A 14,580-nucleotide genomic window follows, 5' to 3' on the forward strand; every position below is an offset into this window, starting at 1 on the left:
ATGATGAATTGGTTGTGGCAAAATGGTGTGGACAGTTATTTGATACAAGTTATTATTTGATAACTGTTCTTTGAGCAAACAATGAAGATGCACTGGATTAGAATGAGAAAAGTTGTTGGTCGAACTGAAAGGATACATGAGCATCAATTCTGCAGCTGAAGAGGATGATAACAGGCTATAGCCTCCAGAGTTTCTACAGTCAAATACCAAGGGGCATGCCACCATATAAACTTAGATTTAGGAAGGAGAAGTTATAATGTTGCTACTCAACTTGGATCCTAAAGAAGGACTTTGTCATGGAACAAAATTGTTAGATGGGAAGCTGTTTTCTTCAATGATAGATGCTGAAATTATATCAGGCAGAGTTTAAGGAAATAGCTACTGGTCAGCTCATCAGATGTATACTTGCCTTTTTAACTTGGGAGAAAATAGTTCCCAATTAGACACTCATATTCTATGACTATAAACAAGTCACAAAGCCAGACACTTGATAAATTTATATTTATATTCCTAGGCCTGTTTTTACACATGAACAACTTTAGCTTTTTCCAAAGTGAGAAGTTTTAATTCTGTCAAAGTCTTGGGTGAAAGAATAACTGGAAGTCATGTTGTAATGAAGATTCTAATTTGATCACAAATGTTTAGTGGGCCTGTGCTAGTCCTGTCTTGATTCATCAAACAATTCAGTTGGGATAGTCGGATGGGCATTCAAAAATTGTCCACTTGCACAGTTAAAATTGGGTCCAGTTTGTCTTTAATAAATCCACGTTGGCTATCTCTTATTAATCCATGCTTCTCTAATCACTGATTTCAGTCTCTATCTTTCCAAGCCTCTGAATTGGACTGAAACCAAATATGCAAACTTTTGTCATCCTATTTAGAACATAACATAAGAAATAGGAGCATGAGTAAGCTATGTGGCCCCTAGAGCTTGCCTCATCATTAGTAAGATCATGGCTGATCTGATCATGGCCTCAATTCCACTTTCCTGCCTGCCCCGAGTATAGCCAATGACCCGGTCTCCACCGCTCTCTGGGGTAGAGAATTCCAAAGATTAATGACCCTCTCTGAAATTTCTCCTTATCTCTGTCTTAAATGGGACACCGCTGATTTTTAAACTTTGCTCCAGGTTCTAGATTCCCCCAGGAGAGGCAACATCCTCTCAGTATCTAGCCTGAAAGCCCCCCCAGAACCTTACGTTTCAATATGATCACCTCTTATTCTTCTAAACCAACCTGCTCAAGCTTTCCTCGTAAGACCACCCCATCATCCTAGGAATCAACCTAGTGAATCTTTTCTGTACTGCCTCCAGTGCATGTTTATCCCTCCTTTAAATAAGGAGACCAAAACTTAACACAGTACTCTAGGCGTGGTCTCACCAATGCCCTGTACAGTTGTAGCAAGATTCCCTACTTTTATTCTCTATTCCCTTAGTGATAAAGGCCAACATTTCATTTGCCTTCTAATTACTTGCTGTGCCTGCATGCTAACTTTTTGAGATTCATGTACAAGGGCAGCCAGATCTCTCTGTACCAGAGCATTCTGTAGGCTCGACTCATTTAAGCGGTATCTTGCTTTTCTATTCTTCCAACCAAAGTGGGCAACCTCACGTTTTCACACGTTATGGTGCGCCAGATTTTTCTCCACTTAATCTACCTGTATCCCTTTGCAGACTGTATCCTCACAAATTGCTTTTCTACCTATCTTTGTGTCACCAGCAAATTTGGCTACAGTACCCTCTATCCCTTAGTGCAAGTCATTACTTTGTAAATAATTGAGGCCCCTGCACTGACCTCTGTGAAGGATCATAGTTATAGTTTGCCAGCTTGAAAATGGCCCATTTACCTCAACTTTCTCTTGCCTGTTAATTAGCCAATCCTCTATTTAGGCAAATCACACCCAACATCATGAGTTGTTTCTGAAGTAAACTTTTATGTGGCACCTTGCTGAATGCCTTTTGGAAACCTTGGGCAGCATTTTACCCCCTTTGGGGGGGGTTTGTGTGGGTGCAGGTGGGTGGATTCCTGATCAAGTGCCGCCATTTTACACACAGATCTCCCTGAGGCAAAGTGCTGCCTCCGAGCTCGGCTCAAGTTTGAAAACTTTATTAAAGGGAGAAAGAAATATTCTTGACATGTCTCCTCATGTGACACTGTCACATGAGCAAGGACATGTCAATTACTTTTATTTAAAAATTTTATACACATTTTAAATCCCTCATGAAACCTCATCCAGCCTGTGGATAAGGTTTCATTTTTTTTAAGCCGCCTGGGCTCTTTGCCTGCCCGCCAACCTTAAGGTTGGACCCGCAGGACCATTAATTAGGTTAATTACTTTTTAAAAGGCCTTAAGTGGCCGTTGACAGTTCGGCCGGTGCGCACCCACCGATTTCTCTTTGTTATCCTTTTGCTGGTTTCTAAAAAGACTGGACTGATGTGTGGTGACACCGGGACACGTGCCGGACGTCACCCTGCCTCATTTTACGCGTCGGCGAGCAGACCCCGCCTGCTCTTAGCGACCGGAAAATGCAGCCCCCTAATTCCCATCTACTGGTTCTCTTATCCAAAATGCTTGTCGTTACATCCTCCCTTTCACAATACCGTGTTGACTCTGCCTGATTAATGTTATGATTTTCTAAATGTCCTGCTACTTCCTTAATAATGGATTCCAGCATTTTCCCAATGACATGTTAGGCTAACAGGCTAATAGTTATCTGTGTCCTCCTTTCTTAAATAGGGGTGTTACATTTGTGGTTTTTCAATCTGCTGAGGCCTTTCCAGAATCTAGGGAATTTTGGAAGATTGTATCCACTATTTCTGCAGGCCCATAAGATGCAAGCCCTCATGTCCAGGGGATTTGTCAGCCTTTACTCCCATTAGTTTTCCTGTGATAACGATTATTTTAAGTTTCTACCACCCCTATTCCCCTTGATTTCCTATTATTCTTTGGGATGTTTTCAGTGTCTTCAACTATAAAGACAGATATAAAATATTTGCTCAAAGTTTCTGTCATTTCCTTATTTCCCATTATTAATTCACTAGTCACATATTCGAAGGGATCAACATTTAATTCAGCTACTCTTCCTTTTTACATTCTTGTGGAAGCTCTTACTGTCTGTTTTCATATTAATTACTAGTTTACTTAGTATAATTTCTCTTTATTATTCTTTTGCTGGTTGCTAAAATATCCCCACTCTTGGCCCTTTTTGCAGTATTGTATGCATTTTTTTCAATTTGATACCATTCTTACAGATGGCACATCCTTCTTGGTCTTTCTTTCTCAGTGGAATATATCTTTGTTGAGAGTTATTAAATGTCTGCCACTTTTTATCTACGGTCTGATCTTTTAACCTACTTTACCAGTCCATTGTAGCCAACACTGTCTTCACAACTTTGTAATTGTCTTTACTGAGTCTGAAACTGGTATCATCAAGTTTCTCACCCCTGACTGTGAAATTCTAATGTTTTATGATCACTCTTTTCTGGAGGATCCTTTACCTTGAGGTCATTAATCTGTCTCATTGCGATTTACCATGTCTAAAATAGTCTGTTCCATGGTTGATTCCACAATGTAGTGTTCTAAGAAACTGTCCTGAATGCATTCTATGACCTCATCCTCCAAGGCTACCTTTGCTAAGGGGAGAGAGTGGCATAGTAGTAATGTCACCGGGCGAGTAGTCCACAGTCCTAGGCTAATTCCTGGGGACGCCAAGTTTGAATCCCATGGCAGCTGGTGCAATTTAAATTCAATTAATTCATAAACTTAATCAATAAATATCTGGAATTGAAACCCAACTGGCTCACTAATGTCCTTTTCCTTTTAGGTTGACTCTTAATTATCTACTGAAATGGCCTAGCAAGGTACTCAGTTGTACCAAACTGCTACAGAAAAGTTGAAAAGAAATATAACTGAACAGACCACCTGAATTGACCTAGGGCCCTGCAAAGTCTTCCTTACTAACATCTGGGGGCTTGGGGCTTGTGCCAAAATTGGGAGAGCTGCCCTACAGACTAGTCAGGCAATAGCCTAACATAGTCGTACTCACGGCCAATGTCCAGCCACTAGTAGGACAGACTCAGCACAGTTGGTGGCACAGTGCTGTAGAGCCAAGAGAGAATTGCCCTGAGAGTCCTCAACATTGACTCTGGACCTCATGAAACCTCATGGCATTAGGTCAAACATGGGATCCAAGATGACTTGCTTCCACTCCAGTTCAGTGGATTTATCAGCCATTTCAGAACCTAATGTGCAACTGCTGACTAAGTGCTCAAGGACATATCTGCTAGACTGGGCCTGTGGCAGGTGGAGCGAGCCAACAAGAAGGAAAAACCTACTACACCTTTTCCTCACCAGGCTAATGGTCACAGATCCTCCTGTCCATGGCAGTATTGGTAGAGGTGACCATTGCATGTTCTTGTGAAGACGTGTTTACTGTGTTACGTGGCATTACCAGCATGCTAAATGGGATAGATTCAAAACAGATTTAGAAGTTCAAAACTGGGCATTCATGAAACGCAGTGGGCCATCAGCAGCAGAATTGTATTTCACCACAATCTGTAACCTTACAGCCTTGCATATCCCTCATTCTACCATTATCTGTAAACCAAGGGATCAACTCTGGTTCATAACAGTGTAAGAGAGCATACCAGGAACAGCACTAAGCATACCTAAAAACGAGGTGTCACCCTGGTGAAGCCTCAACATGGGGCTACTTGCATGTGAAATAACAGGAGCAGCGTTGCGATAGACAGCTGAGCAAACCCAGAAACAACAGATCAGATCAAAACTCTGCAGTCCTCCCACATCCAGTCATGAATGGTGGATAATTAAACAACTAAATGGAGGAGGAGTTTCCACAAAGATTCCCATCCTCAATGATGGGGGAACCCAGCATCAATGCAAAAGATGAGGCTGAAGCTTTTGTAACCATCTTCAGCCAGAAATGTTCAGTGGATGATGCATTCGGCCACCTCCTGAGGAGCTGATGCCGACAACCCCCTTAACCTGACAACACCCTTCCCTCCCCGTGCCAGCCCTCCCTCCACCCCATACTGAACTCGCCTCCAGACTATAATCCAGGCCATTATGTACATAAGGCAATGGTTCACTTGTATTTATTTTTATTTAATTCTTCCAGGGAGTCAGAGTGTCATTGGCAAGACCAGCATTTGTTGCCAATCTCTAATTGCTGTTGAGAAGATGGTGGTAAACTGATGCAGTCCATGTGGCCTAGGTACACCCACAGTGCTATTAGGAGGGGGATTTTATGATTTTTGACCCTGCGATAGTGAAGGAACAGTGGTTTTAGTTCCAAGATGGAAAATTGTGTGATTTGGAGGAGAGCTTGCAGGTGGTGGACTTCTCATGCATATTCTGCCCTTGTTCTTCTTGGTTTTAGAGGTTGCACGTTTTTGAGGGTATGGTTGAAGGAGACTTGGGAACTTGCTGGGATGCTTCTTGTATACAGTACATACTGCTGGCACTAGGTATCAATGGTGGAGGGATTGAATGCTTCAAAAAAAATATTGGGAACCTGGGTTTTAGAAAGCTCTTTATGGTTCCTTACTTGATTCCTAGCATTAGGGAGGACAGGATTGTGTACAGTTTTCAGAGTTTGAAGAAATCATCAGTAATCTCGTTAAGTAATGTTGTCTTAAGTTAGCATGAGAGCCACCGGGGGCCGGTTAACTCAGTTAGCTAGACAGCTAGCATGTGGTACAGAATAACAGCAACAGTGCGGGGTTTGATCCGCTTTGGCTGGGGTGGACTTGGGGGACCTGCCTTTGCCTCTTGCTCTGTGATAAACTCATGGCATAAGCTGTGGTTTGGTGACCCTTGAATAATTGAGGATGCCACCTGGAGAAAAAGACAGAGCCACTATCTGTTCTAAACTAAAAATGTGAAAAAGCAAATTCATATTTTAGTAAGATTTTTCTCAAATGCCAAGAGCTTTTTAATTTTTTAAAATTGACCCTCCAACTGTTGAAAGTAATTTTAATTGTTTACCTATGGCATTGATAACGCTGCAATCTAGAACCAAGTTGCTCATTATGGCAAAATGTTGGCCAAAAGTAGCTTGTTTCCCCACAGTGTAACATTTAGCCAAGACATAACTGTATTTTAGAGGATAAAACTATTTGATTTCCCATTGGGTTAGTCATGTATTCTTGGAGCTAGATTGGTCTAGAATATACTTTTGATGTTTGGTTGATAGCCTGGCCTGTGCTTCTGCCCAAATTTGGCAAATCCGGGTAATTGTAGCTGTCAATGAGAAATTGGAATTGTTTGTAAATTTCAGAATTGAGTCAATTTTCTTTTTGAAAATTATTTTACATGTAACACACTGCTTTAGTTGTTTTAAAAAAAAAAAACAAAATGCTGGAAATACTCAAATCTGGCAGCATTTGTGGAGAGAGAAAAACAGTTACTGTTTTGAGTCAAATCTGACTCTTCAGATTAAGATGTCGTCGTATTCAACTCAAAACATTAACTCTGCTTCTCTCTCCGCAGATAGTGCCAGACATGACTATTTTACATAGGAACATAGAAACGTGGAAAATAGGAGCAGGAGTAGGAAAATCGACCCTTTAAGCCTGCTCCGCCATGCATTATGATCATGGCTGATCATCCAACTCAATACCCTGCTCTCAATTTCTCCCCATAGCCTTTGATCCCTTTTGCCCCAAGAGCTATATCTAACGCTTTCTTGAAACATACAATGTTTTGGCCTCAACTACTTTCTGTGGTAGTGAATTCCACATGCTCACCACTCTCTGGGTGAAGAAATTTCTCCTCATCTCAGTCCTAAATGGTCTACCCAATATCCTTAGACTGTGACCCCTGGTTCTGGACACCACCATCAGGAACATCCTTTCTGCATCTTCCCTGTCTGGTCCTGTTAGAATTTTATAGGTTTCTATGAAATCCCCCCCTCATTCTTCTGAACTCCAGCGAATATAATCCGAACCAACTCAATCTCTCCTCATATGTCAGTCCCGCGATCCCAGGAATCAGTCTGGTAAACCTTCGCTGAACTCCCTCTATAGCAAGAACATCCTTCCTCAGATAAGGAGACCAAAACTGCACACAATATTCCAGGTGTGGTCTTACCAAGACCCTGTATAATTGCAGGCAAGACATCCCTGCTCCTGTACTCGAATCCTCTGGCTATGAAGGCCAACATACCATTTGCCTTCTTTACCGCCTGCTGCACCTGCATGCTTACCTTCAGCGACTGGTGTACAAGGACACTCGGGTCTCGATGCACATTCCCCTCTCTCAATTTATAGCTATTCAGATAATAATCTGCCTTCCTGTTTTTGCTTCTAATGTGGATAACCTCACATTTATCCACATTATACTGCACCTGCCTTGCATTTGCCCACTCATTCAGCTTGTCCAAATCACACTGAAGCATCTCTGCATTCTCCTCACAGCTCATCCTCCCACCCAGCTTTGTGTCATCTGCAAATTTGGATATATTACATTTAGTTCCCTCATCTAAGTAGTGTGAATAGCTGGGGTACCAGCACCAATCCCTGTGGTACCCCACTGGTCACTGCCTGCTATTCGGAAAAAGACCCGTTTATTCCTATTCTTTGTTTCCTGTCTGCCAACCAGTTTTCTATCCATCTCAATACACTACCCCCAATCCCATGCGCTTTAATTTTACATGCTAATCTCTTATTTGGGACATTGTTGAAAGCCTTCTGAAAGTCCAAATAAACCACATTCACTGGCTCCCCCTCATCAACTCTACTAGTTACATCCTCGCAAAATTCCAGTAGATTTGTCAAGCATGATTTCCCTTTCGTAAATCCATGCTGACTCTGTCCGATTCTGCCACTGTTTTCCAAGTGCTCAGCTGTTAACTCTTTTATAATGGGTTCTCGAATTTTCCCCACTACTGACATCAGGCTGACTGATCTATAATTCCCTGTTTTCTCTCTACCTCCCTTTTTAAATAGTGGGGTTACATTAGCTTCCCTCCAAGCTGTAGGAACTGTCGCAGAGTCTCGGAAGATGACCACCAATGCATCCACTATTTCCAGGGCCACTTCCTTAAGTACTCTGGGATGTAGATTATCAGGCCCTGGGGATTTATTGGCCTTCAATCCCATCAATTTCCTCAACACCATTTCCCTACTAATATTGATTTCTTCAGTTTCTCCCTCTCTCTAAACCCTGTGTTCTCCAACATTTCTGGTATGTTATTTGTGTCCTCCTTTGTGATTTTTTTTAGTTGAACAGCCATTTCTTTGTTCCCCATTATAAACTCCTCTTTCAGATTGTAAGGGGCCAACATTTGTCTTCACCAATCTTTTTCTCTTCACATACTTATAGAAACTTTTACAGTCAGTTTTTATGTTCCCCTCTCGTACTCTATTTTCCCCTCAATCAATCTCTTGGTCCTATTTTGCTGAATTCTAAATCCTCAGGTCTGTTGTTTTTTTTAGCCAATTTGTATGCCTCTTCCTTGGATCTAATGCTATCTCTAATTTCCCTTGTAAGTCATGGTTTGGCCACCTTTGCTGTTTTACTTTTGCCCCAGACAGGAGTAAACAATTGTTGCAGTTCACCCATGCGCTCTTTGAATGTTTGCCATTGCCTATCCACTGGCATCCCTTTAAGTAACGTTTTCCAATCCATCATAGCCAACTCACTCCTTATACCATCCTAGTTTCCTTTACTAAGATTCAGGACCCAAGTCTCAGAATCAACTACCTCAGTCTCCATCTTGATGAAGAATTCTATCATATTATGGTTGCTCATCCCCAAGGGGCTTCACACAACTAGATTGCCAATTATTCCTTTCTCATTACACAATACCCAGTCTAAGATGGCCTATTTTCTAGTTGGTTCCTCAACGTATTGGTCCAGAAAGACATTCTGTATACACTTCAGGAATTCCTCCTCTATGGTATTGTTACTAATTTGATTTGCCCAATCTATATGCAGATTAAAGTCACCCATAATTACGGATGTTCCTTTATTGAATGTGTCTCTAATTTCCTGTTTAATGCCATTCCCAACATCACCACTACAGTTTGGGGGCCTATATACAACCCCCACTAATGTTTTTTGCCCCTTAGTGTTTCTCAGTTCTACCCATACAGATTCCACATCGTCAGAGCTAATATCTTTCCTCACTATTGCATTAATTTCCTCTTTAACCAGCAATGCAGCTCCACTGCCTTTTCCTTTTTGTCTGTCCTTCCTAAATACTGAATACCCCTGGATGTTCAGTTCCTTGCATCCATGTCTCTGTAATCCCAACGATATCATACCTGTTTACAATATTTGCACAGTTAATTCATCCACTTTATTGTGAATGCTCCTCGCGTTAAGGCACAAAGCCTTAAGGCTTGTCTTTTTAACATTACTTCTCCCATTCCCACTATTTTTCACTGAGGCCCTGTTTGATTCTTGCCCTTGATTTCTCTGCCTATCACTTATTCCCCTTTCTGTCGTTTGTTCTTGTCCTTGATTCCTCCTCCTCTGACTCCTTGCATAGATTCCCACCCCCTTGCCATTTTAGTTTAAATCCCCCCAAACCACTCTTGCAAATATTCCCCTGAGGACATCAGTCCCGGTTCTGCCCAGGTGTAACCTGTCCAGTTTGTACTGGTCCCACCTCCCCCAGAACCGGTCCCAATCTCCCAGGAATCTGAAACCTTCCTCCTTACACCATCTCTTCAGCCACGTATTCACCCGATATGTCCTGCTATTTCTACTCTGACTAGCATGTGGCACTGGTAGTAATTCTGAGATCACTACCTTTTGAGGTCCTACTTATCAACTTACTTCCTAACTCCCTATATTCTGCTTTTAGGACCTCATCCGTCTTTTTACCTGTGTTGTTTGTCCCAATGTGTACCACGACCACTGGCTGTTCACCCTCCCCCTTCAGAATGCCCTGTAGCCGCTCTGAGACATCCTTGACCCCAGCACCAGGGAGGCAACATACCATCCTGGAATCTCGTTTGTGGCCACAGAAATGCCTATCTATTTCACTTACAATGAATCCCCTATAACTATTGCATTCCCACACTTTTTACTCCTCCCTGTGCAGCAGAGCCATCCGCGGAGCAACGAATTTAGCTGTGGCTGCTTTCCCTTGAGAGGCCATTCCCCCCAAACAGTATCCAAAGTGGTATATCTGTTTTGCAGGGGAGTAGGCACAGGAGATTCCTGCACTGCCTGCCTAATCCTCTTGTTCTGCCTGGTGGTCACCCATTCCCTTCCTGCCTATGGACTCTTAGCCTGTAGTGTGACCACCTCTCTATACGTGCTATCCACGATACTCTCCACCTCACGGATGCTCCACAGTATCCCCAGCCGCCCCTCCAGCTCCGAAACCCGGGCTTCCAGGAGCAGCAGCTGGAGACACTTCCCTCACACATGCTGGGTCCCAGGCACTGGAAGTGTTCGCGGCTTCCCACATAGAGCTGGAGGAGCACACCACGGCTTTGAGCTCTCCTGCCATGACTTACCCCTTTAAATTAAACTAAACCTTTTGGAAGATACTTAATATGAAATAATATCAATTACTCCAGGGCCCTTCTTCCCTGCTCCTCATTGTTACAGAATATAGCCCTTACAAACGATGAACCACAAAATAAGACCTTAAAAACTATAAGCGATAAAAGTAGTAAATACTTATCCGATTGTACTCCCGGTACTCAAAGGTTCACCTCGTTCCCTCCTCACCGAGCTCGCAAAGCAGCACTCCAGTGATGCTGACTGCAAGATACTCTTCCCAGACTACTTCACAGCGATGCTGACTGCAGGACACTTTGTTCTTGTTTTGAACTTAGACGTTTTTAGCACTTCCTATTTTTATTTTGGATTTCCAGCATATGCAGTACTTCGCTTTTGTTTTACAGCTTTAGCTATAGTGGATTTAAATTTTGCACTAAAAAAAAATTCCATTTCCAATTTCTTTCTTCTCTCCTCTCCTGCCCTGAAGGTAGTGCCTCATGGAGAAAGTATCATGAGAACTGGAAGCCTTTTGATATATTGGCCATTTTTCACATGAGACTGGACATCGGCAGTTGAAGAGGCATTTGTGGGAACCATTGCTACTTGAGTCAGATCCTATTATCGCCCTAGATTAACATATGCCTGTTAACTAGCAAGGCTCACTGGATAGTGATCAGGGAATCCCAACTGATTATTGCCATTCCAAACAGCTCCAAATAGATCAGCTGACTTAACTGAATTGTTTTGAATTGAGACTAATGAACTGAACTAGATTAATGTTGACCCCTGTGTTGCAATTACCTATTGAATCATCAAGACAACGTATTGAATTTTGATTTGCATAATGCATTGTTCACTTTTCTTTTGATTTTAATGACTGATGATAAGCCAATAAAACCTTAGACCCAAATGTATACTTCTCGTGACTATATCTGAGCTACTTGGCAACCATTTTAAAGTCCCAACTGTTTCTGCAGTAAATTGATAATTTATTGTTAAATGAATTATTCTCAATTTTCTTTTATTTTGTAGAGATGCCTCCTTTGGAAACCCCACCTATCACCTAACCATTCTCGATTGTTTACATGCAATCAATCAGGTAAGTGACCCATCTTTTTAGGCATGAGCTGCATTTTTTTTAGTGGGTGATTGGCCATATATAAGCATTTTGTAAATGACCCAGCGGTAGAAATAAGTCGAAAACAGAGTACTGGTACCTATATTTTTCTCTCTGAACATGGAACTTTTGGAACTGAAGTCCTAGTTTCGTGGTCTTATCCTGATAGTCCTTGGGCTCTTAGCTCCTCTTCTGAACTACCTTCAGAGCCATGATATCTCACCCCAAAAGGAGGAACAAAACTGGGCACTATATTCTAGATTCAACCAAGGCCTTGTATAAGCTGGGTCTCATATGTTAAGTGATATTAAAATACCTAAAATTGTTAATTTGTTTAAAACCCAAAAGCTTTGTTCTCCTACTGCTGCAACATACAATTGTGCGACTGCCTATTTGAAATTTCACGTAGTGCTCAGCGTGTTGTTTCCTTTTGAAACTGGGATGTTCTCCCACTGTGTGTGAAAGATGCATATTGTTCAAAAAAATAAAAGCCAACTAGGTAGATAAATGGATGTCTTTTTAAGTAAGTTTGAGTTGATAAAGCAGTGTACTTTGCCCATCACACAGTATGCTTTTAGATTTATGTAGCTATCTCAATTATATTTTGACTTAAATTTTACGTTTGAATATATGTATGTAGCTTATGTTAACTATTTTTCAGGCCCTCCAACATGGCTTTCTTAATTTTGAAAAATTTGATGTGGATGAATATGAGCACTATGAGGCAAGTTCTCCTCCATATGGTGTACTTTGATTAATTGTAGTTTTTAAAATTACTGTGGAAATTTAATTGCACTTCATATTTGTTTGAGGTAAAATGTAGAATTAATGGTGAATGTAATTTACTGAAGGAGGAGTTGTGTGATAGGGACTAACCTTGCTTCTCTCTGGATGGTCTCCCAATCTATTCTTGGGGCTGGTACAGAACTCCTTTGGTTGTTGCCTGTGTTGACTATACACTAATGTGCTCTAGACCTCATGGCTTCCACTTACCTCCTGACAATGCCTTTCCTCTGAATAGTATATCATCGATCAAAAATTCTGTGGAAATCATAACTGGGTAGCTAATCATTCTGACTGCTGAATGTTGAAGCCAGTGTTCCCATAGTACGTATATGTGTACCTTCTACTGGATTTGTGTTTCTCACATGAAAGGCAGAACTTTTAAGTCTCTAAGCGACATCACTTAAGCCTTGTTCGTGATGAGAATTTCTTCTCTGCAGCGTGTAGAAAATGGTGATATTAACTGGATCATTCCTGGCAAGTTTCTGGCTTTCAGTGGACCCCACCCAAAAAGCAAAGTTGAAAATGGTGAGGAAACTATTTTAAAACAGTTTTGAAGGTTGTTATCAGTTTGCCATTTTTTTTGTTGTTGCAATAATCCATGCACAAACTGTAAATGTTAATATTCTGCAAACTAATGGATGCTGTTCAAATTTGAAGTTAATTCTTAAAAAAAAATTTCGTAATGATTCTTCAGTTTTTTGTACATTTTTGTAAGGCTGTGTAATACGTGCAGGTCACAAATGTGTGAGGAGATGTGGAACTATTATTCAGAAGGTTAGATTTTATGTTGACTGACTACAATGTGTGACGGTCTGATTGCTTAAGGGTGAAAAAATTGCAAATGAGTCGTGATTCATCTCGTTCATGGGATTTGGGTTTAGGCAAGTGTTCCATATATACTACTTTAGGTGATTAAAATTCAAATTCTGTGTACATTTTAAACAAGAACTAGGTGGTAACTAGACTTTGGGATAATGCTGCTGTGAAATTCCTCTTGTTGCTTTTTTTTTCTATAATCATTTTAATACGGAAGCTTTTCTGAAGGTTATATTGCACTCAAGTTTACATTCATGACAACAACTAGCTTTAGTCAATTTTGAATTTAGCTTTAGTTTTCTGGCACCAGGTGGCACTGCTGCATAAGTAACTGCTTCAGTTTTCCAAAAGAATCGGTTTCTATTATACTAAATATATCATTGAGTATTATATTAAAGTTAGTTTAATCTTTTTGACTTAGTGTGTACCATAAGTAAGTATGCACAGGGAGATTTGACATTTGGGGAAACTGTACTTTCTTTTATTTTAAGCATATTTTTGTCACTATTAGGGCAATGAGTGTCCATTTTCAGTTGATTTTAAAATACTATTGTGTGGAATTTGTGTAGTTGGTGCAAGAATATTTTGGAACCATGGATAAGGTAAAATCCATTTTTAATTTGTTTTTTCAACAGGGTTTGAAAAGTTTTTAGCAGTGTATGGGTTAATTTCTTTGAAAGAAAATGTGGTGAGGTTTACTCTGGTCTCCAACCTCCTCGTCCCCTATCTGATCCCCACAAAATTGACTGATCGTGGTTATAGTTATATTATGAGCGCCAATGCCGAGGTGCAGCGCTTTTTAAAATATATATATATGTGGCTGATGCTGGCAAGACTGTTATTGCCCAAGAATATGGTGGACCAGTTTCTTGAATGATTTTGTTTTTATAAATGAGTGGCTTTGTTAAGCTACTTCAGAGGACATTGAGTCAATTACATGATATGGGGCTAGAATAGTTGTGGGCCAAAGGATGGGAGGTTTCTTTTCATGAAGGGCATCAGGGAACAATTTGGGCTTTTATGAACCAATGACCCTAATTTGTTTTTTTGTTCGGTGCCAGCCTATGAATTAAAGTTTATAGAATTCAGCTTCACAACTTGCTGCAAAGGGATTCAAATTCAATACGATAACCACTACTCTGTTGCACCCATCGTATTTAATATGGGTAGATATTGCCATTTAAGTTAAATTGGTAGTATTTTCTGGGCACTATGTAACTGCTTCTGAAATACAGAAGGATGCTATCCAAATAAATATATCTTTAGTATTAAAGGGTGGTGACCCTTGCATATATAATAAGCAGAGCTTCAGTAAGCTCATGGGCACGTTGCCTTCTGGATTTTTGATACTTATTCCAATCTGTTAATTAGAAAAAATA

At 40.8% G+C, this 14,580-nt stretch overlaps 1 protein-coding gene across 5 annotated transcripts in view; it reads left to right on the top strand.

Moving 5' to 3' along the window:
* Positions 1-14,580, top strand: part of cdc14ab (cell division cycle 14Ab) — a 242,079-nt gene that overhangs the window by 144,806 nt on the left and 82,693 nt on the right. For all 5 annotated transcript variants that reach the window (XM_041207693.1, XM_041207689.1, XM_041207691.1 and 2 more), the window contains exons 6-8: positions 11,515-11,581; positions 12,261-12,323; positions 12,823-12,910. In XM_041207693.1, coding sequence (XP_041063627.1) covers positions 11,515-11,581; positions 12,261-12,323; positions 12,823-12,910 — 218 coding nt within the window. The remainder of the gene's footprint in view (positions 1-11,514; positions 11,582-12,260; positions 12,324-12,822; positions 12,911-14,580) is intronic.

Source organism: Carcharodon carcharias, chromosome 16 (genome assembly GCF_017639515.1).
Source record: "Carcharodon carcharias isolate sCarCar2 chromosome 16, sCarCar2.pri, whole genome shotgun sequence".
Taxonomy (NCBI): Eukaryota; Metazoa; Chordata; class Chondrichthyes; order Lamniformes; family Lamnidae; genus Carcharodon; species Carcharodon carcharias.